Genomic DNA, 24,100 nt, shown 5'->3' on the forward strand with positions numbered 1-24,100 from the left:
GTTGAAATCAGTGTGATTGCTTGTGTGCAATGAATTAGCACAAGCTTAAATATTTGCTGGGTGGAGGTGGGGGGGTTGCATGAGGCCTATCACTTTTTAGTTACAGGTTTGAGATCACTCATTTGAAGAATATGCACTGATGGCCTTTGGGAGACACAAATGGCTTACGTCAAATGCCAAGGTCCTCTGCTCTGTTCCAAGTGGAAGAATTCACAGCACAAAAATCACCATAAAATTTCCACTAATTACCACCCTTAGTGTCAGTCTCATCAGAGAGGCAGATGCTTGAATTGGCTGGGACTCTAAACCAACTTTTCACACAAACACCCCACCCCCGCCCCCATGTGTAAATCAGAACCTTTTGGTTGACAGGTATGATGCAGAATTTACAGATAAGCACTTTTTACTGCACATGCTGTATTTCTAGAGCCCTCCCAATCTGCAAATATCTGCTTTGTGTCTGTGGGTATCTGCACCTGCAGATTTGAATGTGGATGTCTGCGCCTCATTTTTGCAGAAATGAATGCAGATGCGTATACAAGTGTTATATCTGGAACCCTTCACATTTGTGGATATCCACTTTATATCTGCAGGTATCTGCATCTGTGGACATGGATGTGGATATCTGCAGATAATTTTTGTGGATATGGACGCAAATGCAAATTTTGTATCTGCACAGGGCTCTGTATATTACTGCTGGAGGTAAACTGAGGACTTCATTTACTAGAACTGTTATACCAAACATTTCGTCGGCACTTACTTTACTCCAAAAGGAAAAAAAAAAGAACAGCAGTATTTCTTGCAATCCACTCTAAAATGAGCAGACTCAAATATGAAATCTAGAAAGGCTTTAATAGTAGATTTTTAGCAATGAGCCTGGCTAAAGGCAGTGGTTTATCTTCTGATTCTTAATGCTTTGCTGTATTTTTTTTCCTGATGGGTTTATTTCATTCCCCAAAGTTACCAACAACGGTACGGTAGCCAATTTGTAAAAAGAAAATATATTTTACTATGGAAACTGACCTAGATGTATTCGTTTACTGTTACGTCGTTGCAGAACAAAGTACAGAAGTATTAAGCATTCTGAAGAGTTAGATGGAAATATTTGTTTTCCTTGAAACTGTATTAAGAAAATTCCTTTTTTAGCATTGTAAGTGAGAGGAAGACCACTCTCGGGACTGCAGTTGTGTGTGTGTCCATGGGCCCAGTACAACCTGGGCAACAGCAGTGCAAGACACGGCTCTACCAATAAGCCTCTGTCTGTAGTTTGCAGATAGCACTATCTTCTTTCGCTCCATGCTCATACATTGCTTAACTACTATGCTTAGCATTTGTCCACTTGAAACTAGAGACCACAAATTGATTACACATAAGTTAGCAGAAGAATTATGTCCCATTAATATCTCACACACTTCCCCCAGAAACATTTTTCTAATGAGAACTTTCAGGTGTAAAAAATAATTATCTAATAGACTCCACCAACTGAACATATTGTTTGGCACTGGGGATAGGTGTAGTAATTGGCTCTGATTTTATAATAAAAAGGGACATGAATTTCAGCCTGCACACAAAACAAATTGGAAATTGATTTGGGGTGGGAAAGCTTCAGTTTTGTATCTGCTGTATGCTTTCATGCTTCCTGGTTTTCACTGAAGACAGAAGTAACAAAATACATCAAGAGATGCTGCTATGGAGTTTCTAATTGAATAATAAAAAACAGGCAATCTGGATAACCTCATGAGACCCCTCAATCATGTGAGCTTTTCACACAGATTTCCAGACCAAGAAAATAAATTCACAAGTATCAAAAATGTTAGACAGGAAATAAATCATAGCTTAGGAAAATTAAGTTTGTTTCCCTGATCTGATTTCTCTGGTCTCGCAATGGTGTTGATAAGTTCTATTTTGTATGATAGTCACAGATTAGGCACTGTGGGCTAGTATACATTAGTTTGCAGCCACAAAGTATGATAAGCTCTTTATGTTATGGTTCAACAGAGCTCAAATGATCTGGGTTTTAGGAGTAAATGTCTCTATTTCCAATGTCGTCTTCTAGGTTTCCTCTGTAAATGTAAGTATCATCTATAGGCTTTATTCCCATAGAACATTATGATTTTCTTTTAGGCTGTGATTACACTACAGTGATTTATCTACATAAGTCTGCAGATCGTGTCTACACATAAAAGCAGATCGATCTTTTGATCCGCTCTGTAGACAGAAGGCCCCCAGCGCATCTATACAGCTTTTTGTTCAACAGTTTCTGTTGACTTTGGCATGTGGGTGTGCAGTAGATTTTAATGTCTCTCTTTTTGTGTACACCTCTGCAGCTTTCCCAAGCTTAATCATGTTTTGACTACTAATGCCAGACACATTTGACCTTACATGACATCAACACTATGTTTGACATACTAATGTGGTCAACATTTTTTGTGCCATTGATAACTAGACGTTATCTGAAAGTTGAAAAAGAGCATTTTATTCCTTCAGTATTGCCAGTCCTAAGTGTTCAAAAATCTGAGTCTGATTTCATAGTCTTGGGACTTTCAAAAATAAACTTTGAGTTCTTTTTTATTTTGGTTGGTTTTGAGCTGGGAGCTGAGCTTGAGCTGTTTTCAGGCTTTTCTTGAAGAGGGGTTAAGCCTGGGGATGTTGGGTGGATTTGAGGCTGAGAGGGATTTAACCTGGGGATGTGGGGGAAGGTTTGGAACTGAGAGGGGTTGAGCTTGGGGATGGAGGGCAGGTTTGCAGGATGGGGGGGATAAAGCTTGGGGATGGAGGGCAAATTTGGGGGTTGAGGGCTGAGGTAGGTAAAGCTTGGAGATGGGGGTGGGTTTGGGGGTCGAGGGGGATGGAGCCTAGGAATGGGGTTGGGCACAATTCTTTCAAGTTTACATGGGTTCTGTGGCCAAATAAAATTGGGAAACACTGATCTATGGTATCTAATCCTCTCAGTCTACTGAACTGCCATACTGACTCCCTGGTTTATTAAATTCTGATTATGCAAACATAATCTTTTGTGTGGTTCAGATAACTAGGATACTACTATACTTCTTGTTTAACACTTGAATATTTAGAAATCACTTAAACTTCTGTGATGAGGCAACCAAAAGCAAATAGTTAATCATCAGGTCTGATTTTTGAATTGGAAGATTTTGGAATACTTTATTTGTTTTCTAATTGGCAGCACACGCTGAAACAATATGTTCCAGGATCTCTTGGAAAATTCATGGAGAAAAGTAACATTCACTTATTATTTTAGCCAAACATGTCATTGGAAAAGAACTTTTTCCCTACATCAGGCAGAAATTGCATTGGAAAATGCAGGGACTGAGCTGAAGAAATTCGACTGTTCCCTCTTTCATTGCATTCAGTTAAATAGGATGAAACATTAATTTAATTTGATGTTGATTTTTTCCCCAAAAATTTTTGTGTATTGAGAAATGTATGGAAGTTGTATGTGCCAGTCAAAATCTGGAAATAGCAATTGGTCATTAACACCATCCATAATTTATGTAGCAGTGGTTTTTGTAACTGTGTAGAGAGACTGCACTTTGTGATAGCGAGCAGAACTCTGTAATGGGGTTGATAACTTCTCCTCTGTGTAACACTAGTATTTTATTAATACTGATTAAAACCTAAGACTGTTGTCTAAGTCCACACTTATTTTCTATCATTAACTCCATGTATACCTATAATAAAAAACACTTAAAGTAATTTTACGTTTTCACAGACACATATGACCTCCGTGATCATTATTACTACTGTAAACAGAATAACAGCTGTCACCTAGTATGTATAGCATAGGGCTGGCTCTCAGGAGACCCGAGTTCTAGTCTTTGCTCTGCTGCTGGCCTAGTGGGTGAGCCTGGGCAAGTCATATTACCCCTGTGCTTCAGTTTCCCCATTAGAATAATGATATATATCTTTTTTATAAATCACTCTAGCTGTGTCTACACTGTAAAGTTTTGTCTACAGAAGAGGCCTTCTGTTGACAAAGCCAGGGAGTGTCCACACTACAAATGTATTCTGTCTAGAATCTGTGGACAGAACACAGCCTTTTGCCCAGCAGAGTTCTGTCTTGAAAGTTTGAGGCATAGCACCTCTGGAGACAGATTCTGTCAACAGAAAAATAGTGTAGACCCTCCAGGGAGCCCTCTGTTGACAGAGAGGGCTTCCAGTTTACCTGGCAGCCCTGTTTGCAGAGCTTCTGGTTGTTTTTTCTCTCAAAAGAAGGCTGGACAGTCTGGCTGCTCTCTGTCAACAGAAGATGTCGACATGGAGAGCCCCTGTTAGGTGTGGACATGTTCTGTAGACAGAGGTTCTGTTGGCAAAACTCTGTTGACAGTGACTTTTGCAGACAGAACTTTGTAGCGTAGACCCAGCTTATGAGAATTACTGCTGAAGAGCTCTGTATAATAACTAGGGGCAATTTTATTCTGCCTGAAAGTGTGTGTTAGGCACAGTCCCAAGTGCAGCGATTAAAACCAAATGAGTTGGAACAAGGGTGATGGTATTTCATAATTAGATATTATTTATCCCAGTTTGAGACACTTAGCAAAGTGTATGCTGTATGGGTTGAGGTGCCATCTTTTGGATGAGATCTACACTAAGGTGCTGACTGCATTTGGTATTTAAAGATTTCACTGCATTCTAGTGAAGGATTGCTAACTTTGATGTTTTGGTTCAGTTTCTAATATGTATGTTTACATTCTGCCTGGCTATTCCTCATGCAGTTTTGGAGTTTATATGGTATTTTCCACTTCTTGTTCTAAGCTGTTATAATACCTTTCATCCTGGAGATGGTTGAATTTAATTGAGTAATTAACTGAATTGAGATCCTTTGAGGTGAAATACATTATATAAGTATATGATGATTATTAATTTTTTCTTACTCAATCCAATAATCCATATAAAACAAGATGGAAGGATTTGTACTGCATTATGAGATGGCATTCATCACTTCCAATATCTTTGTTATAGCCCACTGATGATCATTACACAGAAGATCACAACTCTTGCATTCCAGTTGCATGATGGTAAGCAAACCAATCTCCTGATATCCTAATGCCAGCATTTCCATTCCCGCCCATTCTCTTCACTGGAGTTGCACCAAGGGTGAATTTAGTTCGCTGTGTTTCTCCTAGCAAGGAGGGGAAGTGCTTTGTAAAGAACGGACAGATTTTGCTTTATTTTTTCTCACTCTAAACTTTTATTATTTAAAAAGATGCTTTTACACCTCAGAAAAGATTAGCTGAGTGGACTGGAAGTTACCCTGGTTTGGTGTCTAAGGGCCTACATCTGTTATAATTTAATATGTGTTTGAGTCCGGTGCAACTCTACTGACTTCCCTCAAGTGACTCTTGATTCTTGCTATGTGAGATCAGAATCAGGCCCTGTGACTTAATAGGTTCACTTCTGAATCTTTGCTAGCCCAAGGCGTGAGTTTAAGGCCTTGTATATACAAAATATTAATTTGTGGCTGGGATGCAAATCCACCCTGCGTTAGCATGGTGCTTACTTACTGTCCGCGTAGTCTTGAAGTCTGCTTAGGCCTAATTCATAGACCTGCCTATGACCCGAACTGGGCCCATGCCTACCTGACTCAAATCTCTTTGATGCTGCTTGTGTCACAGATGGCATCATTTCCGAGAAAGGTGCCTGCCTCCAGTACAACAAAAGGCTCCAACTTTCCAATGACAATTAGTGTTGTTATTTACTTCTATTCCAGTTGCACCTGGGAACTCCAGGCAGAGGTCTGAGCCCTGTTGCACTAGCCATTGTACAAACAAGTAACAGAGACAGTAGGAATGTAGGTTTTAGGTGATATACAAAAGGTGGAAATGAGGAGACCCATGGGGGGAAGACATGATAATTGCAAGAACAGATGCATTTGAAATTAATCTTTTTTAAAAAGTGCTACATATTAACGATAGCTGTAAGTGCTTATTACCTTGCAAACTTTCATGTTACTGGAGTGGAAAAAATGTATGCAGCCTCTTTTCACGCAATTGTGACTTTTTAATCTGTAGAAAATACATACGTAGGAAACCAACCTCTAACCCCATCCTCTCCAAAAACAGAAGGGAAAAATGTGTTAAATATGCTGGTGCATCTTTGATGGGTGTGCAGCTAAACAGGTTAATGTTTGTTAAATGCGTGCTATGAAATATACAGTCTGTGCAGTGTTACATAGCTAATATTAATATGATTTTCCATTAATCACACAGGTTTTTACATAAGAAAGAGTGTTTAAACACACTAGTCAAGTGGCAAGTTTCTTTTTGTCATAATGGATATAAGTTTGAGTGTGGAGTTCAGTGGTTGGAGTACAGTGCCTAGGTAGAAGGAAAGCAGACATCAGCTGGAACTCTTGATTATAGTTGAGTCCTGAGCAATCACTTCTTTCCCATGCTAGTAGCCAGGTCCTCTCCTTTGGCCAGTCCTCTCGCTGTGAATTGGCCCTTTCTTCTCACAGGAATAAGGAGGCTTGTGGCTGAAAGGCCCACACAGGAAGGTCTGTGACTTTCAAATCTCAAATAACTGCTTAAAGCATTGGAGGATGAGCTTGGGAAAATTTTTTGCATTTATTTTTGGGTTTGATTTTTGTTGTATAATGCCTTTTATTTATTCTTGCTAGGCCTGGGTAGAAAAGCTGAGGACCTCACTGCTGAGCAAAATCGTCTTGTCCTAAAGTAAGAATTTACTTCTTCCACTCAATGTGCCTTTAATCTTATCCAAGTCTTTGTCTACACTAGCTCCCAGCTTTGAAGGGAGCATGGTAAGTAGGGTGTCAGGAGATTATTAATGAAGTGCTGCGGTGCATATGCAACGCTTCATTAAGCTAATTCTCCCCCCACAGCAACTTTGAAGTGTTAAAATTTTGAGGAGTAAAGAGACTTTGAAGTAGCCTGGGCACTTCGAAGTACCAGTGGGTTAGCTGTGGCTTCGAAGTTTGCTGCTTTAAAGTTGCCACGGGGGAGAATTAGCTTAATGAAGTGCTGCATATGCATCGCAGCACTTCATTAGTAATCTCCCGACACCCTACTTACCATGCTCCCTTTGAAGTTGGGAGCAAGTGTAGACACAATCTAAGTAATAGTGTTTTTTAACAGATCCCTGATGTTGTATGAGAAGTCAGATTTTCCACAGCGATGTGCTACTTTAAAAAGCCCACCTTTATTAATGTAGTTACTGCCTGCCGTCTACCCACTGCCAAGAGTGGATACTTCAGTACTTATTGAAGTAATTCTGCTTTGATATTGACATCTCAGCCACCACACACGAGCTTTTCATTTCCCCACTGACATACTCCCAGGGAGCCCTCACTTCTCTAACGCTGGGTTTAGGCCCTGATTCAGCAGAGTGCTTAAGCATATGCTTAAATCCCATTAACTTTAATGGGAGGTCTAAGGTGGAGCAATTGCTTAAGTGCTTTGTTGAAGCAGGACTTTAATAAGGTGGTGCTGCTTGTTTCTTGAGGCTTGGATCTACCGTTTCACTGTGGACTGGTATTTTCACATTAGAATACTCGTCCCCCTATAATGGGTCGGCTAGCAAAAGAGCAAGAAAAGCCTTTTTTTTTTTAATTTGGTAAAAAAACTAAATTACACAAGAGCCGCAGTGCATGTGAATATGAGGTGGTCCTTAATAAATAGCGTCAAACCACCCTTTTTGTAACCCCTATTATAACAACAGATATCCCACAATTCATCACAAATATTAAAGGGGGGGTTAATCCAACCTTTTGAGATTACATATCATTTGCTGTTTAGATATGAGATGCTCATTGTTGAGCTTTTACATGTTCACTGAAATATCAAAAATAGTTAGGAGGGTTTTTTTTTCTTTGCAATTATAGTGTCGGGAGCCACAGAGAAGTCCTTAAAGGTCACATGTGGCTCCGGAACTGCAGGTTGCAGAGACGCTGCCCTCTAAGAAGCTACATTGGAGTACTAACCCATGTTAAGACAGCAAAGTTGAAGTCTGCCTCAGACACTTCATATGCTCCAGTAGTTTCTGGACACTGATGCATGTTTTTCCCTCCATTTCTTCATCTTCCGAGTACAAACTTGGTACAAGTTTCGCTGTTTACCAAGAGGAGACTGATTCTGCTTAGCTATTACAAGCATTTTTTCCCAATCTTGTTTTAATTCCATTCTAATTGTGGGATGTAAGTGAACTCTTGTGTTGAGTGGGCTGAAAGTTACAGCAGTAGCTAACATGGATCCCTGGGCTTCTTCATACATTTGAAACTTTGCTTTAGAGCAAAATAATTGGTTCCTCACTTTTAAAGATTTAACTGTGAACGGTTGAGAAATGTACCTAATTATTAGATGATGGAACTGTGATGGTCATCTCTTGAAAACAAAAAGTCTGTAAAGAGGTTTATATGACGTTTCTACAGTGACCCATTGTTCTATGTCTCCTTCTATTATTAAATATACAGCAGGCTTGAAAAATGCAGAGTACCCATGACTGAGATTCTGTTGTATGTAAAATTTAAAATATGCTCTGAATAATAGTTCACAGATCTAGCACAATAGTATGTTACACAATGTGATTCAGAAAGTTATCAAAAGTACCCATGAAACTTTTATATTATTTCATTTTGTGTGTTGATGTTTTGACAGAACAAGACCTTCCTTTGTGGAGTATTTGAGCTATCTTCTCAATTTTATGAGTATCATAGCTGGCCCTTGCAGCAATTACAAGGATTATATAGCCTTCATTGAAGGGAGGCATGTGCATATGAAACTTCTAGAAGTGAACTGGAAGCAAAAGGGTTATGACAGACTTCCTGATCCTTCTCCAACGGTAAGTAGTGAAAAGCCCAGCATTTATTGCAGAGGGCTAGAGAACACTGCTGTGCATGTCTGACTTGAACAAGAATACCTAACATAAAACTAAACAAGGAAAACCTCTCGGGATATCCTGCTAGCAAGATTTCTGCTGTTTGTGTTGATAACCAAGCTAGAAAGGAGGGGTTCAGATCTTACCTTTGTTCAAAACAGCACATAGCAGCTAGTTGGTTGGTGAACATTGCATGTTTGAGTCTCCCTATTGGCAGTGGGAATCTACAATAGATTCTAGTAATTATTAATTGTAATTCAGATTTAGACAAAAGAGAAGCTGAAAAAACCACTGTACTGTAGGGGACCTGTTGGATGTAGGAAATATAATTGATTAATTATTATAGGTTGTGAAAATACACTTCAGGGAAACCCCGTGAATGTCTGAAGATATCTTTGAAGCCATCATTTAAGTCAGAAAAAGATAAATCCATTGCAAGGACTAGGTCATTTTTTGTTTTATATTATTAAATATTAACTCAGTACTCCCACAAAAGTCATTCGTGTATTGCAGAAAAATGCAAGTGTCAGACTCCACTCTGACATTGGAGTGGCTAGATTTTCTGCCCATAGAGCAGAATTTGTTTCTGTATGATCTCGCAGTAATGTGAAGTATATATGTTTACAGCAGTATTTCTCAAACTTTGAGACCACAGAATACCAAAGAATAATATTTTTTATGTGGAACACCCTGTGTAAATTTTCTTCAAAAACAATTGTTGTCAGACCCCTCCTCCGCCCTGCAAAAACCAAACAATCCAACCAAAACCCCAAACTGCAACATATACAGTGAAATCAAAATGAAGTAATTTAATAAGGTACCACAACAATTAAGAAGAATGATGAACTAACACTGTATCTTGTTTAAGGATAGAAAGTACATACTTTAAATTATTTTTCGAAACGCTGACGGCACACGTGCAAGTTGTTCATGGAACATAGTTTAAGAAGCACTGGGTTACAGGACCTCATCCTGATCTCTCACTGCTGTAATCTTCTGACAGTATAAATTAAGTCAGAATGAGGCTCACACTGTATCTCATGTATAAATAACAATATTCAGTATAGGAAAATTAGGATTTTTTGTCTTTAAAAAATTAAGCTTTAAAATGACTTTACTCTGTATCCAGTACATGTGAAAAAAGTACTTAGTTAAAAGTTATTAGCTAAAGTGAGTTATTTACGTCAGTGTTTAAATAATACTTGGTACATTGTTTTTTATTTCCGTGGTATTATGCATCTACCCTTACAGATTCACCAGTTTGCAATATGAATGTCTGAATGAATCTGTTTTACTAACAATTCACATGTGACAGCCAGTTGCAATGTGTTCACATAGATTACACTAATAATTCTGATTTCTGGAATATGAGGGCACTAACTACACATTTTTAAAATATATATTTCCTGGGTGAGGTGCAGGACAGTATCTAAGTCATTTTGAGAGGCCCTTACAGACACCTTGATGATGGGTGTGATGGAAGAACCTAGACATATAATAATCTAACTGTATTGCTAATTGGACTACTTGATGCTTCCAGCAGTAATCTTTTGTACATGATTTTACAGATAGGGAAACTCTCGATTTCCTATTTTTCTTTTCTGTGTACTCAGGACACTTCCAGCAGTGGATGATGGGTGCTTAGGTGAAAGAGCACGGCCCATTTTGGTTCTGAATAATTCTTTAATTTCTGTTTGTAAAATTTATTAGTAAAATATGCTAAAGCCATCTTGCATGACTTTCACTGAGTTATTTTTGTTACACATTAATTTTAAGAAAAAGAAAGCTACTCTTAGCTGTTACCAATCTTTAGTTGTTTTATTTTTAAGGGGGGAAGCATTATTTTGTTTTTAGTCTATTCTAATAAGTGATTACATCAATGTTTTATTATTCATTCTGCTTTTCAGGGGGCTGTGATATACAAACTCTGCATCACATTTGTATCTCTCCTTTTGTTCTTGACGCTGACCAAGGCCTATCCTGTTACATATATTGTTGATAGCCAGTTTATCAATAACACACCCTTCTTATCAAGACTCGGCTACCTGTATATCATAACGCAAGCATCGAAGCCAAAATACTACTTTGCATGGACATTAGGTAAGGATGACTGAATGGCTTGTTTTGTGTCCAAATAAATTTAATACACAAACAGCAGGATGTGTGGAATTATCATGAAGCTATTTTTTTTAAATGTGGGGCACTTCAGCTCTGTTCAGAGGCCCACTGAAGCCAGTGTGGGTGCAGCTGTCCATCTGTATACTACCATTATATGGGAAAGGAAGTTTGGTTTGGGACACTGTGAGTATAATGACAGCGAATCTCAAAAGGACACAGTGAACTAATTGGGCCAGAAATTTGATCCACTTTAAAACGGTTGTCGTTTAACAGCAAATGGCCCCCTTCCCCTCCAGTACTGAACTGATGCTAATTATCACAGTGCCATAGAAGTCAGTGAAGAGTATGAGACCTCTGGAATCTAGATGTGTAACACAACTGGTGTGGGTGTGGGTGGTGTGCATATAGCACCTGTTCCTGACACTTGGCCCTTGTTAATTATACCTACATTATTTTTATTCACATCTTTAATACTTTAAGAAGAAAAGACTGTACCCTGTGCCCTGATTGTATTCCTTGTTCCTTGTCCTGTACCGTTCTGGTACAGCTGCAGACTGCTGGGGTCTGTGATCTCTCTGGTAGATATAAAGCCATTGTAGATGTGAACCAGCCTGTCCACAGCTGTGGGAATCTCTGTACAATCATGCTTAGGGACTTGCCTATAACTAAAACTTGTCCTGTTCTAACTATACTAAGGAGTAGGCTATGTCAGCGTAAGGCATTTATATATCAGTATAACTGTAGCCATATTACATGTTGTACTATGATTATAGTGGTAGAAAATTACACCCCTAACTACCCCTTAAAATGGTACAAAATCTGTATGTTGACCTAGCTTAATTCAGTTCCCATCTCCTGTGCATGACCATCTTCACCCATAATTGCAAGAGCTAAAAGTAACTGCGATATGGGTGGAGATGAGCATGGTGAGGAGTGGGTAATCAACTGTTAGCCCTGTCCTGCCCATGCACTTGGGTCTAGAGCAGCCGTAAGGCAAAAGAGTTCTGTCTGTTGTGTGGAAGAGGTAACTCACCCCTGCGTGCATAGGATAAGGAGTAGCACTGTCAGCTGCTGAAATGTTAAATTTCCTAGCTAATCAGTATTCTCCCCATCCTCTCACCTGAATCAAGCAACTTTTCATGGCCGAATGAAGTGAAGACATTACCAACAGACATTGCTATGATAATGGATAGCCATTGCTATGGAAGTGGATGGTCAAGGGCTTCAGCTGATCATAAGTCTTGATAGAGTAGAAATTTAGAGATATAAACAGCCCAGGAGTGTTTGTAACTTTGAAATGTTTGTAACTCTGAACAGAGCGTTATGGCTGGTCTCTCTAAAGTTTACAACTAAGGATTGAGTTAACACAGCTTTGAAGCTTTACTATGCAAAAGAAAAATGCTGCTTTTAACCATGTTAATTTAAATGAGACATGCACAGAAACTGTTTCCTATCTTGTCAGATTTTTTTTCTTCCTTCCTTTTTAGTAGTTGACATTTTAACACTGTACTGTATTTGCAGCCTTTTTTTGTTTTGGTCTCTGCTGCTGCTTAATGTCATACTTCCAATTCCAATTGAAGTGTGTGGTTGACCAGTCAGTTCATAACTGTGGTGTTTTGTAACTCTGAGGTTCTGTTTATAACAGTTTTGCAAGGCCATATTCAGTGTGTATTTCTTCCATTTTGTATGGGGAAAGAGAAAATTCAGCAAAGAGGAAAATATCAGGTAACACCCAGAAAAGGAAATAGGGGCAAACAATATCTGAACACACTTGCAAACCTTGAGTGGCTTTCTGTATGTAGATAGTCTAAAGCAATTAGAAGGGCCCCCCAACCCATATAATGTAATCCAAACAAACAGAAATTTTGGCTATGTTCATATTAAGACTCACCCCCACCCCCCTTGCGGCATGTGTAAGAAAATAAGGATGTTGAATGGAAAAACTGCATTAACCGGTATATAAATGTGAATACACACACATAAAAACAGTAACGTATTTCAACATTTTTAATCAGATTGATGCTGCCAGTGAACTCCACCATGGGATGGTTGCCTTGTTCTCCTGGCACCCATTTCTAGGGGATGCAGCTCCAACTGCCAGGAAGTCCCTCCATGGGGCAGCTGCCAAATTCCCCAAGGCACGGGATGCTTGGGAGGCCACTACTGCTGTGGGGAAGCTTCTCTGTGGGGCGGCTGGCCTGTTGCTCAGCCCCTCCTCTGCCCTCCCCACACCTGGAGGCTTCAAAGCCCCTCTTCTTGGCGTGTGCGCACACACACGCACCTGCCAGAAGGTTTGAGAGCCCCCGTCCTCTGCTCCCCCTCATCAGGAGTCTGCAGAGCCCCCATCCTCACCCTGGAGCAGCAGCTCCCATTGGCAAGGAGCCCTCCAATGGGACAGAAGCCCCGCTCCCATCCCTGGAGGTTGGTGTCCTGTATTTGCCATAGGGCAATGTAGTTACCCTATTTATGCCTGAATAAATTTGTTAGTCTTTAAGGTGCCACAAGACTTCTCAGCCGTTTTGCCACCGATAAAAACACTACTTTGGCCATTTGGTTGTGTCTGCAGCCGTGTCCACTCCACAGCCTGTGGAGGAACATTTTTGACCTTCCTGCAGAAATATTTAATACTCAGCCAGCATCCTGGTCTGGCTTTTGCATCTAATGATTTGGCCCATGGTATTGCAGCATGCAGAAAGCCTTAAGAGTAGTTGACAAGAAGGGTCTAAATATAAAGGTTCTTATTTAGTTTTAGCCAGGACTGTCCTGAGGGGTGAGCGGGACTCAGGGCAACCCAACCCCCGCCCCAGTGCCCCAGACAAGGAACCTCTGGCAACTTCCCCCCTGTGCTGCAGGCCTCTCCCCTTCTCTGACCACACCCTGACTTTGACCCCCTCCCCAACCAGCCTGCATAGGGATTTCCTGGAGTAGGGGTTGGCTGGTAGACAACAGCGGCAGCTGCAGGAGGTAATTTCCCTTCTTTCTCTTCCTGTCTGCTCCCCACACACTCACCATGAAGCACTGCACTGTGCTTTCCTGGCCCGCTGAGCCCTGCTTCTCTGAAGGTGGCTGGAGGCCCGTCAGCCACTCATGGAGAAGGTGGGGTTCAGTGGGCTGGGAGACCGCAAAGGAGCCCCACATGGCGAGTTTTGGGGAGGTGATCCCCTGTGGCTGCTGCCACCTGCCCCAGGTAATCATCCCCCTCCTGCCCGTAGGATGGGTGTGCCGGCCACCATGGGGCCCCCAAAAGCACAGGGCCTGGGTGACTGCCCCACTTTGTCCATGGACTGGGTGTCTCTGGTTCTAGCAACCTGACACCAGAGGTGAGCACCTGTTACTGTTCTAGTAGCAGACTGTCCCTGTCTTGTTCAACAAGCAGGGTTGATTTCAGATTGTTAGGCTCAGAAATCCAGACTTAGAAGCCTCTGTTCCCAGCAGCTTGCCAGTAAAGTGGGAAGTTAAGGGAAAGGTCCATATTTTTCTATTTAGAATACTGCTTTTAGATTAGACTGCATCCCTGAATTGTACGACAGCATTCTCCCAGAATTTGTACCTAATCTGCTAACACTTTGTAAGAGAGACCAAGCCCAATTTTGAAATCCAAGACAGAAATGCTGACGTCATTTAATAAAAATGAAAAGCACAGCTTTGTCTTCAGTTTTTGTGATCAGGCCTGTTGTTTATAATGGAGCTAGGCATTTTTTCCTTACCCTGTGTGTAGGCTTGGCTGAATTTAGAAATCCAGAGGTGAGAAGCCCCTCCCGTCCTCCCAGTAAGCACAGGGCAAAGGGCTTTTGACAGAGGCAGATTAAAAGCAGGATCCTTGAAATCCAGAGCTAATTATCAGAGAGGTCCCAGAGGAAGATAGAACCCCGACTCACTCTGTGGGCAAGAACACAGCAAGAGCTCCTCCCCATGGGATTCCACTCGGCTTCCTGAAAAAGGAACAATGAGTCTCCTAGGAAAAGGGCAGTGTGGGAAAATGGGCTGGGTGAGTGTCCAGCCTGACGTTACCAAGCTTCTGCTTTTGCTCTTTTGATTATTTGCCCCTGCAGTGCAGGTTATTTGTGCGTCTTAGTATTTGGTGTGCAGAGACAGGTCTGGTAGGGAGCGAGATCAGCACAAAACTTTCTCTATGGGGTGTTCAAAAGTCATCACTAAAACTTAACATTTATCAAATCTTAATTAAGAAAAACCCGTAAACTTCAATTTGAGATACTGCAGTGTTTTCCCCCTACAGATATGAGGAAATAGTGCAGTATCATGGATGCAACCATGTGGCAAATATTGGTGCATTTTAGTGCAACTATGGTATGTGTGTGTTTTAGCTTCATAATGATTAGAAAAACCTTTTGTTACTAGATTTTCTACCCAAAGCATTTTCTTTTGGTTGTTTATAGAGCATCGTCATTACGTACAGTGTCCTACAGATACGTTTAAAAAAAAAAAAACACAGGAAAAAAACATGATGCCTGCCACAGTCAAATTTGACTAGTTTACTTTGACGTTGCAGCTGATGCGGTCAACAATGCAGCTGGCTATGGGTTCAGTGGGGTTGATGAGCAAGGCAATTTCCATTGGGACCTGCTATCCAACATAAATATATGGAACATTGAGGTGAGCTAAAAGAAAAACATCTTAGTCCAATTATAGAATGTTGTTTATGATGTAGTTCATTAGTAATGGGGGCACATTATTTAGAACTACCGTGGTCTTGAATTTCACCTTCTGGACAGATGAATTGTATTGGTCACACGTTATGGTAAGGTTACATTTATGAAGAGGTGATAAACAAAACGTTTTATAAACTTAATTATTGTAGCGTTCAGCAGGTCAATAGATTGCTTAGAACAGTGGCTCGTAACCATGTCTATTTGTTTGCTTATAACAATCTGTTTTACTGTTTTTTTGTTTTTAGTATTTGTATTGCAGTAGCAGACAGAGGACCCACCTGGGATTAGGGCTTGTTTGTGCTAGGTCCAAAACAAATACACAGTCCGAGACAGTCCGGGTCCCAACATGCACATGTTATAAAAGAAGATGGACACAGGGCAAAACCTGTAACAAATACAGAAGCATTTGCCCAAAGTCACAAATGCCCGAAGTCACATCATATATCAGAATGAGAATTCAGGACTGCTCATTGTTCAGTTCCCTAACCATTACACCACACTGTTTCTCAGAACATCTGTAACGTACAACTCCTGCCAGAGGTGTGCTTTAGTCCATTAGTCCCTTACAAAATATTTATTAAGGTAGCTTACTATAAAATGTGACCAACATATTTCCTATTAGTTGTTGCCTAGGATAAATATCTTCTGCATGCCAATGACATGAGGAAATGTCCAAACGTCTGTAATAGGCCATTCCTAATTTCTCCTATAGATTTATGTTCCATACAATAACAGAAGCTCTCTGCATTGTAGCTTAGTGAATGATCAAAGAACACATTCTAGTAGCTCTGTAAGTCTCAGTGGAAAAGCTGTACTTTCTCCATTTCATCTCTCTTTTTTTCTGTGCTTGTTTTAAGCCTTGCTCTAGCTTGCCTCTGTCACCTGACGTGTTTTCCCTTGCCCATTTTTTTGAAGCATCCACAATGGGCACAAAGCTCAAGTGTAGAAGCATTGTCAGCCAACTGCAGGTGGAAATGCATTCAGCTTCCCCACCCCAGGGACCAGAGGAGGGCATTCTACAAGAGATTGAAAGCACCCATGGGAGTGGTTACAGTGCCAGTTGGGGGCTGCATGGGGAGGAATGTTGTGGAGGAGAGAAGTTGTGTTCCCCAATATTTTAACCCCTTCTGCTATCCTAGACCCCATGCACCCTTCTCTTCTCTGAGTCATGTGCACTATGGAGAGGGACTGGAGAGGGGACTCCTTTAGTAGCATAGGAGCAGTGAGTCCAGATTAACCTCAGGAGCCCTGTGATGTCACATCCTCATTTCCATTTGGAACTTCCCTTTGTACTGCTGTCTGGTCCAGCTTTCCCTACAGGAAACACAACAATGCAACATGCTTGGATGGTAGGATGATGCTTCTCCCCACACCTCTGCCACCCCTGCTCTGCCCCCACTCCACCATGTTCCATTTCTTCCACACTCACCACCCCTCTTTTCTCCTCACCCGCTTCCTCCTCACTCCATCCCTTCTCCCACCAGAGCTCCAGAATGTTCCCTGCCCTGATGCTCCATGCACTGCACCCACTGCCCTTGCCACCATCCCAGCCTGCCCCACATCACCTTTCCCTGCCCCCTCACATGCCCCTCTTTCCCCTCTTGCCCACACCCCCAAATAGTGGATTGTCCCTGCCAGAGCACATGGAGTGCAATAGAAACCCCATAAAGAGAGAAGGCTGAGGAATACCACTATCAAAATAAGCAATTTTTCATTTAGCTTCAGAGCAAGTGGTTTTGGTGGAGGAAGACAAAGGCTCATTAGCAAACTGTGATACCTGGAAGTAGGAAGCAAAATCTCTTTAGTTGGAGTCTTCTCCTTCATCTAACCCAATGACTCTTACTAAACAAGGGTGTGTGCATGGTAAAACTATGTGGAAAGGAACATTATACCACTCAAGATTCATCTCTTCCAGCTGCAGCCAGTACTCCCAGGGTCCTCAGCAGTGGCTCAGGGATGGGACCTAGAGTCATCATAGCAGGGAGTGCAATTCATTGCCTGCTGTTGCAGGAGTGTGGGGGGAATGTAAGCTGGTGGGCTGGGGAGTGGGAGCAGGGAGATAAATGATTCAGGAGGCATCTAATTGTGAATGATGTTAGTCTAAATAAGTGTCCTCTGATTATTACTAATCCTCCCTTTCCCTTTAATACTTACTTATTGCACCTTGCCTTTAATGGGCCTGTGAGCTCTTCAGGGCCAGAACAGCATCTTCTTAATTATTTGTATGTGACCTATGATTGTGGAACCCCACCTCTGAGACATGCCTGCAGGCACTAGTGTTCAATACATGTCAAGCCGTTAACTACTGATGCACATGAAGTGTGTGTGAATTTGAGCCAAGTGCTAAATGTGGCCGCTGTTGGCACCCTTAGGTCACCGCCAGGTGAATATACACTTAGTGCAGGTAGCAGACGGTTAATTAGGAAGCGTTGTGAAGTCTTTTAGGCCGAACAAAAGACTAAGTATATGTGCAGGGCATCAAAGATGTGAGGTAACTGCATTATAGACCTCCACTATGATCTACCCAAAGAATGCCCTCTCAGGGCAGGGGGGCACAGCCATCTCCCTTCTGACCAGGAATTTAGGCTAACAGCCCTCTTGAGATGACTAGGATTTCTCTCTGTCAGCTCTGATCAAAAGTCCAGCCCCTGCATTTACTTTTTCTCCAGGGACTATGGCCAAGGAATTATATGCTGCAGATGGAGTCTGTGGAGGGAGTGCATTATGGAAGCATGAAAACAAAACTGTCTACTGCATGCTAAATGTACCTGGGTGGAGTCTGGCAGGGCAGAATCCTTCCAACCCATCAGCAGGGCATGGTTCCATCTTGGACAAAAGGCTTATGTCTATTGAATCAAAAAAAAAACCAAAACAAAACAAAACAGACTCCCATTTTAGGATAATTTCAGCCTTATACACCAAAGGCCATTTCTTTCTCTCCGTGCCTCTGTCACCTGCCTGAACCAGCCTGTGCAAATAACCCAGGAGGTGGCATTTCTTTGGAGCTGTGCATAGTCCCTATAACTGCAAGAATTACACTGCAATGATTATAACTCCTCCAGTGTTTTTAGATTCTGGAGGAGCTTTTGTAACCTTCTCTTTCTGTGTGGAGTGGCATACACTCCCTTGGGCACAATGATCCTACAACCTTCACAAAGTTAATACAGTAGTCCCCAAATAGACGGCATGTGCTGCCATATATATGTAACAGAAGGGTTTGAGGAAACCCCTGCCAGAAAGCATTCCATTTTGACAACCAGATTGACTGGCTGCTCTCTTGGAAACACAGAGGGAAGAATTCAGTACTTGCAAATGAAAAAGGACAAAATTGATTACACAAAGAAATGCAATTCCTTTCCCTAATTGGTACTACAATTCAATTAAATTGTCTCAGAGAGGTAGCCGTGTTAGTCTGTATCTTCACAAAACAAAAAACAAGCAAACAAAAAAAGGTCATCCTCTAGCACCTTAAAAACTAACAGTATTATTTTTTTCGGTGATGAGCTTTTGTGGGATAGACCCACTTCTTCAGATCTGGAGAATACTGATAACTAAAAGGCTCCAGGACTGGTATTTCTGCAGGGTGGCTGGGGTTGCTAATAAGAATTTTCCTGAGGTTAGGTGGCTGTCAGTAGGAGAGAATAGGCCTCTCACCTAGGGCCTTTCCTTGCAACAAAACCCATTGCCAACTTTGTCTGCATATTTACACTGGAAACACCATCACTGGACATAACCATGTCAGTTACACAAATCAGGGGCTCATATTCCTGCACTTCCACTAATGTGATATATGCCATCATGTGCCACAAATGCCCCTCTGCCATGTATATTGGACAATCTAAACAATCATTTGCCAAAGCATTAATGGACACAAATCAGCCATTAGGAATCTGAATACACATAAACTGGTAGGTGAGCATTTTGATTTAGCAGGACACAGTATTCAGCATTTAATGGTGTGCATTTTTAAACAAAGAGATTTTAACACCAGCTTGCAAAAGGAGACATTCAGAGAATTAGAATTTATTTTCAAGTTTGATATCCATCATCTTGGATTCAAAGATCTCAATCAGCTTACTCATTGCAAGAACAATTTCCCCACTTTTGATATTTATAGTGACCACAGGCATTCACTTGTAGACTTGTTTCTGGAGTGAGTTTCCCTGAAAGGTGTACTTCTCATTACAGTAAAACACAAAGACACTACAGTAAATAAATAAGCTCCAAGTTGTGACATGAACCTAAACAACAAAGCAAAGCTGAAATACCATTCTGCAGTCAGCTGGTTTTTCAAATGTATGACAACCTGTGTGGTAGAGTAACTTAGGACTCTGCATGTGTCTATTTTGTTCTCTCCCCGCTCTTCCCCCGCTTTTCCTTCTGCCCTATGTAGCTGATTTGTCAGTTTTTTCCTTTCCTTTTTTCTATCTTTTTTAAAAAAATTATTTCCTATCAGTTATCAGTATTCTCCAGCTCTGAAGAAGTTTGTCTATCCCACAAAAGCTCATCCCCTAATAAATCAATACTGTTGGTCTTTAAGGTACTACACGACTGCTTTTTTGTTTTGCAATTAAATTGTGTTTGCCAATTTGGGTTACTTTAATTTAACCCTTAAGACACTGATGACGATTGCTCTAAGTGTCACTATTTTTTACTGACGTGCAAAGACACAGGTACGCCATCCATGCCCCTCTCTTGCCCTACTCCAGTTCACTTTTCTTTGAAGACCTTGTGAGTTTTGGAAGAGCCCTTTGGCTGTCTATTGTCATTGAGGCCACCTGAGGCTGGAATAGGGTGTCCATATCTTGTACCCACAATTGAAGGCTGTTGAGAGGGTTGAGAGAAGAGCCACAAGACTTAGACAATCATTAAGGAGTTAGACAATCAGCCTCACAGTGTTAAACTCAAAGAGCTCAATCTATTCATCTTAACAAAGAGCAAGTTAAGGGGTGACTTAAGTGCAGCTTGTGAGTACCTACTTAGGGAATGTATATTTAATAATGGGCTCATCCATCTTGCAGAGAAAGTAGGGTGACCAGCCGTCCTGTATTGGGTGGGACGGTCCCATATTTGGGATGCCAAAAAGGTGTCCTTACTTGTTTTTTAAAGGGAATAGTTATTTCTTACTTAGGCCCTAGGAGATTGAGGGTGGGGGCAGGAGCACCCTCAGCTGCTGCTTCTCCAGGGTTCCAGACAGGGAGCGCCTGCAGCTGCTGCTGCCCCAGGGCTGAGTGGGGGGCACGGCACCATCTTCCTGAGGCTTGGTGCAGCTAAGAGTAGCCGTCCCTCCCACCATATCTCCCTGTCCCTTGCTGATGTATAACAGGGTGTGTGGCAAAGTGTATCAGCCATTGTTTGGAGAACTCTGTGATATCCAACCACCAGAAAGTGACTTAAAATTTGTCCAGTGGTAACACTTAAATATCTTGGCTTTCCCTAATTAGTCTCTTTACATTCAACCCCTTCTAGTGTGGTTTCTTATGGTTTAATTTCCACTTTGGGATGTTTTGCTGCTCTGTGTTCTCATGGCCTGTTGACTTGGGTGCTCTCTTTAAAATGTGCATTGGTAAATTCATGGCTTGTAGAAGGCTCCTTGGGATAAACTGTGATTTAGTGGGCCACTGTTCTTTTGGGGAATCTCTTAATTATTCTTCCATTCTGCTTTCACATTGAGAGTCTCTGGAGACTTGTCAGTGTTTCTGGCAATTTGGCAGCCAACTGTCATGTGTAATTTAGGAAATGCTCAATTATAGATGTGAGAGCAGTGAGGCAAAGGTACTAACCATGTCTGTGAGGTGGCAACTTTCAATAATGGACAAATCTAGTGCAGCCATAGACAATGCAACAAATGAACCACAAGTAATGGAACTGATGTGGATCACAGTGCATCACTGAGGAGCTGCACGAGGGTTACTTATCCACTGTGTGGTATGGAGTCCAGCTCCTCAGAAAATTCTTGTCTCGGGAAGGAAGTGGAGGAAACATGGTGCAAGGCCTGGGCAGAGGTGGGATTGAGCAGGGCTAGGTAATCTGCTGTTGGAGGGAATCCTGCAGTCCTTCAACCATGAAAGAGGCCCACTGGAGTTACTGCGTCAAGAGGTTAAGGTAGTCACCACTGAGTAGTTAGGTAACTGTTCTGTAGGCTTACCTTCCCTTTCCCCATTGGTATGGCCGTACGCCCAGCTCAGTTACTTAAGCTGGGCTCTGGGTTGAAGATTTGGCCCTTAGTTCAAATATTTGGTGGTGTTACGTGAGAAGTTGTTGAAATACCTACCCTGCTTGTCCCCAATAGTGCATTTATTTTTGTAATCCATTTGATTTCATAGCACGAGGGATTTCCAGTGCACCTAATGGACCACCACGTTTCAAGATTAAAAACCAGTTGTTTGTAAGGTATAGAAACAGGCTGAAGATTGTGTGTGTGAATATCTGAAATTAGAAAACTTTTTTTTTCTTTTTTGGCTTTTCCCCCCAGTTGTGAAAGGTAGCCAAACACACTTTTATTTTGCTTTGTAACAAAAAGTGAAATTTTAAAGTGAGTGCCAAGTGTTAGCCACCAGGAAGTTCTTATAGCTATGTTATAAACAGCAGAACATGTTGTACAATGGAAATATTGACACAAGCTTGACTATGTCTATCCACTATTAATAACATACTGCATGTAAATCTCTTCAGTTTAAAATCCACATGGAGGCTGGTATTGTCCTATTCATGTCAAAGACACTGTGAGATGTTAACTTTTTTCTCTCTCAGACTGCAACAAGTTTCAAAATATACCTTGAAAACTGGAACATTCAGACAGCTGCCTGGCTAAAGCGGTAAGAGCAGTCAGTCAATTGCTTGAGATACTCATTAACGTTCACACAGTTGGTAATTTTAGCTAGTAATGCTAACTGGTGAACCTGCTGCTTATGGTCCCTGTGTCTGTAAGGATTTGTGTACTACAGTGTTTTTGGTGCTTTGAAGTTTTTATTCCTATGTGTTTGGAATTACTGTGTTTACTCATGAGCAACAACATTGAGTGAGCTATGCAAGGCATTCAAAATAATTTATTTTATAACCCTTCTCCCTGTCCAAATCCTATGTTTGTTACCCGGCTGTATTATTTTGGTAGGATTTTATCTCTGCCTCCCTTGATTGTAAAATCAATCAAGTACTATTGGAGATGGGCTTGAATCGTATAATTGTGAATCTAAGCTTCTTCTCTGCTTGGAAGTTTGCGCAAGCTTGGATCCTGATTCAGACTTCATAGTTTCAGTCTGTTGCAGAAGCACCAGTCACCACAGATTTCTGGTGCCAGTTTAGCTCTGTCTTTATAATATGCCAACATGAGACAGAAAGTAAATTTTCTCCAGCATATATAGAAGACTACTTTCAGGCTGTCATCACTCTGCTTACTGTACATAATGACATTAATCCAAATTCTGTAGCTGAGTCCTGAGTCTGGATTCTGTGGAAAAACTATGTCTTTGTTACGTGAAAAGTCCAGTTAAAGTTGACTGATGTGATCTCCATAAATAGAGATTATATTATGGTTGTCCTAACTATATGGTATAAAAATGCAGATGTGAATAAGCTATTTCTATTATTAAAATAAATATTTTTTTGGTAAATAAAATACCACAATAATTTCTTAGGACCATTGCATTTTGAGTTAAAACTCTGTTATTGTAAAGATCTTATGACTCAGATCTATCAACATGGAACTATCCACCTACATCTTCTGGAGAAGATGCAAGTCAGCAGAGATCCATTGATTTACACTAGCTAAGAAACTGGCTTTTTGTGATGTAGTGTCTGGGCAGTTGCTGTCTAATACTTTGCCTAAAGAATACAGAAATACAAAAGGAAGAATGGGTATGTCGCTTTCGTCCTTCCATCCACTTTTGAATATCTGTCAAGTTTCTCAGGATATCTACAGAATTCTAGATAGAAAAATGCTGGCATAGTGAGTGAGAACCCACCTTATGCCATATTTTTATATAATGTATATATAACAGAGAGAGAGGCTACATCTACATTGCAAAGATCTCTTCCAAAAGAACGTGTTTCGAAAGAGTGCATCCACACACAAAAAAACAGATCAAAAGAGTGATCTGCTCTTTTGAAAGAGAACATCCACACAACACCTGCTCCTTCAAAAGAATGGGCCAGAGATTAAAAAATCAGTCCCCATGAGGACTGCTCTTTTGAAAAAAAGGGCCTGTGGAGCATTTACACACGTTTTCTTTTGAAAGAAGCTTTCGAAAGGGGGCGCTGTTCCTGAAACGGGATAGGAAGAGTGATTTTGAAAGGAGTGCCACATTCTTTTCATTTACTTTTGAAAGAACGCTTTTTGTGTGTAGACGCTCTATGGGACCTTTCGAAAGAGCCCCCTTCTTTCAAAAAATCTTTTGAGAGAACTTGCTCCTGTAGACGCAGCCTGTATGTGTAATATGACATAAGGTGCATTCTCATTTACC

At 41.1% G+C, this 24,100-nt stretch overlaps 1 protein-coding gene across 1 annotated transcript in view; it reads left to right on the forward strand.

Annotated features, from left to right (window-relative positions):
• Nucleotides 1-24,100, forward strand: part of MBOAT1 (membrane bound glycerophospholipid O-acyltransferase 1) — a 73,970-nt gene that overhangs the window by 46,116 nt on the left and 3,754 nt on the right. Inside the window, exons 5-10 of the mRNA XM_074985896.1 lie at nt 4,981-5,036; nt 6,638-6,692; nt 8,631-8,814; nt 10,758-10,950; nt 15,479-15,582; nt 22,392-22,456. Coding sequence (XP_074841997.1) covers nt 4,981-5,036; nt 6,638-6,692; nt 8,631-8,814; nt 10,758-10,950; nt 15,479-15,582; nt 22,392-22,456 — 657 coding nt within the window. The remainder of the gene's footprint in view (nt 1-4,980; nt 5,037-6,637; nt 6,693-8,630; nt 8,815-10,757; nt 10,951-15,478; nt 15,583-22,391; nt 22,457-24,100) is intronic.

The sequence above is a fragment of the Carettochelys insculpta genome, chromosome 2 (assembly GCF_033958435.1).
Source record: "Carettochelys insculpta isolate YL-2023 chromosome 2, ASM3395843v1, whole genome shotgun sequence".
Classification (NCBI taxonomy): Eukaryota; Metazoa; Chordata; order Testudines; family Carettochelyidae; genus Carettochelys; species Carettochelys insculpta.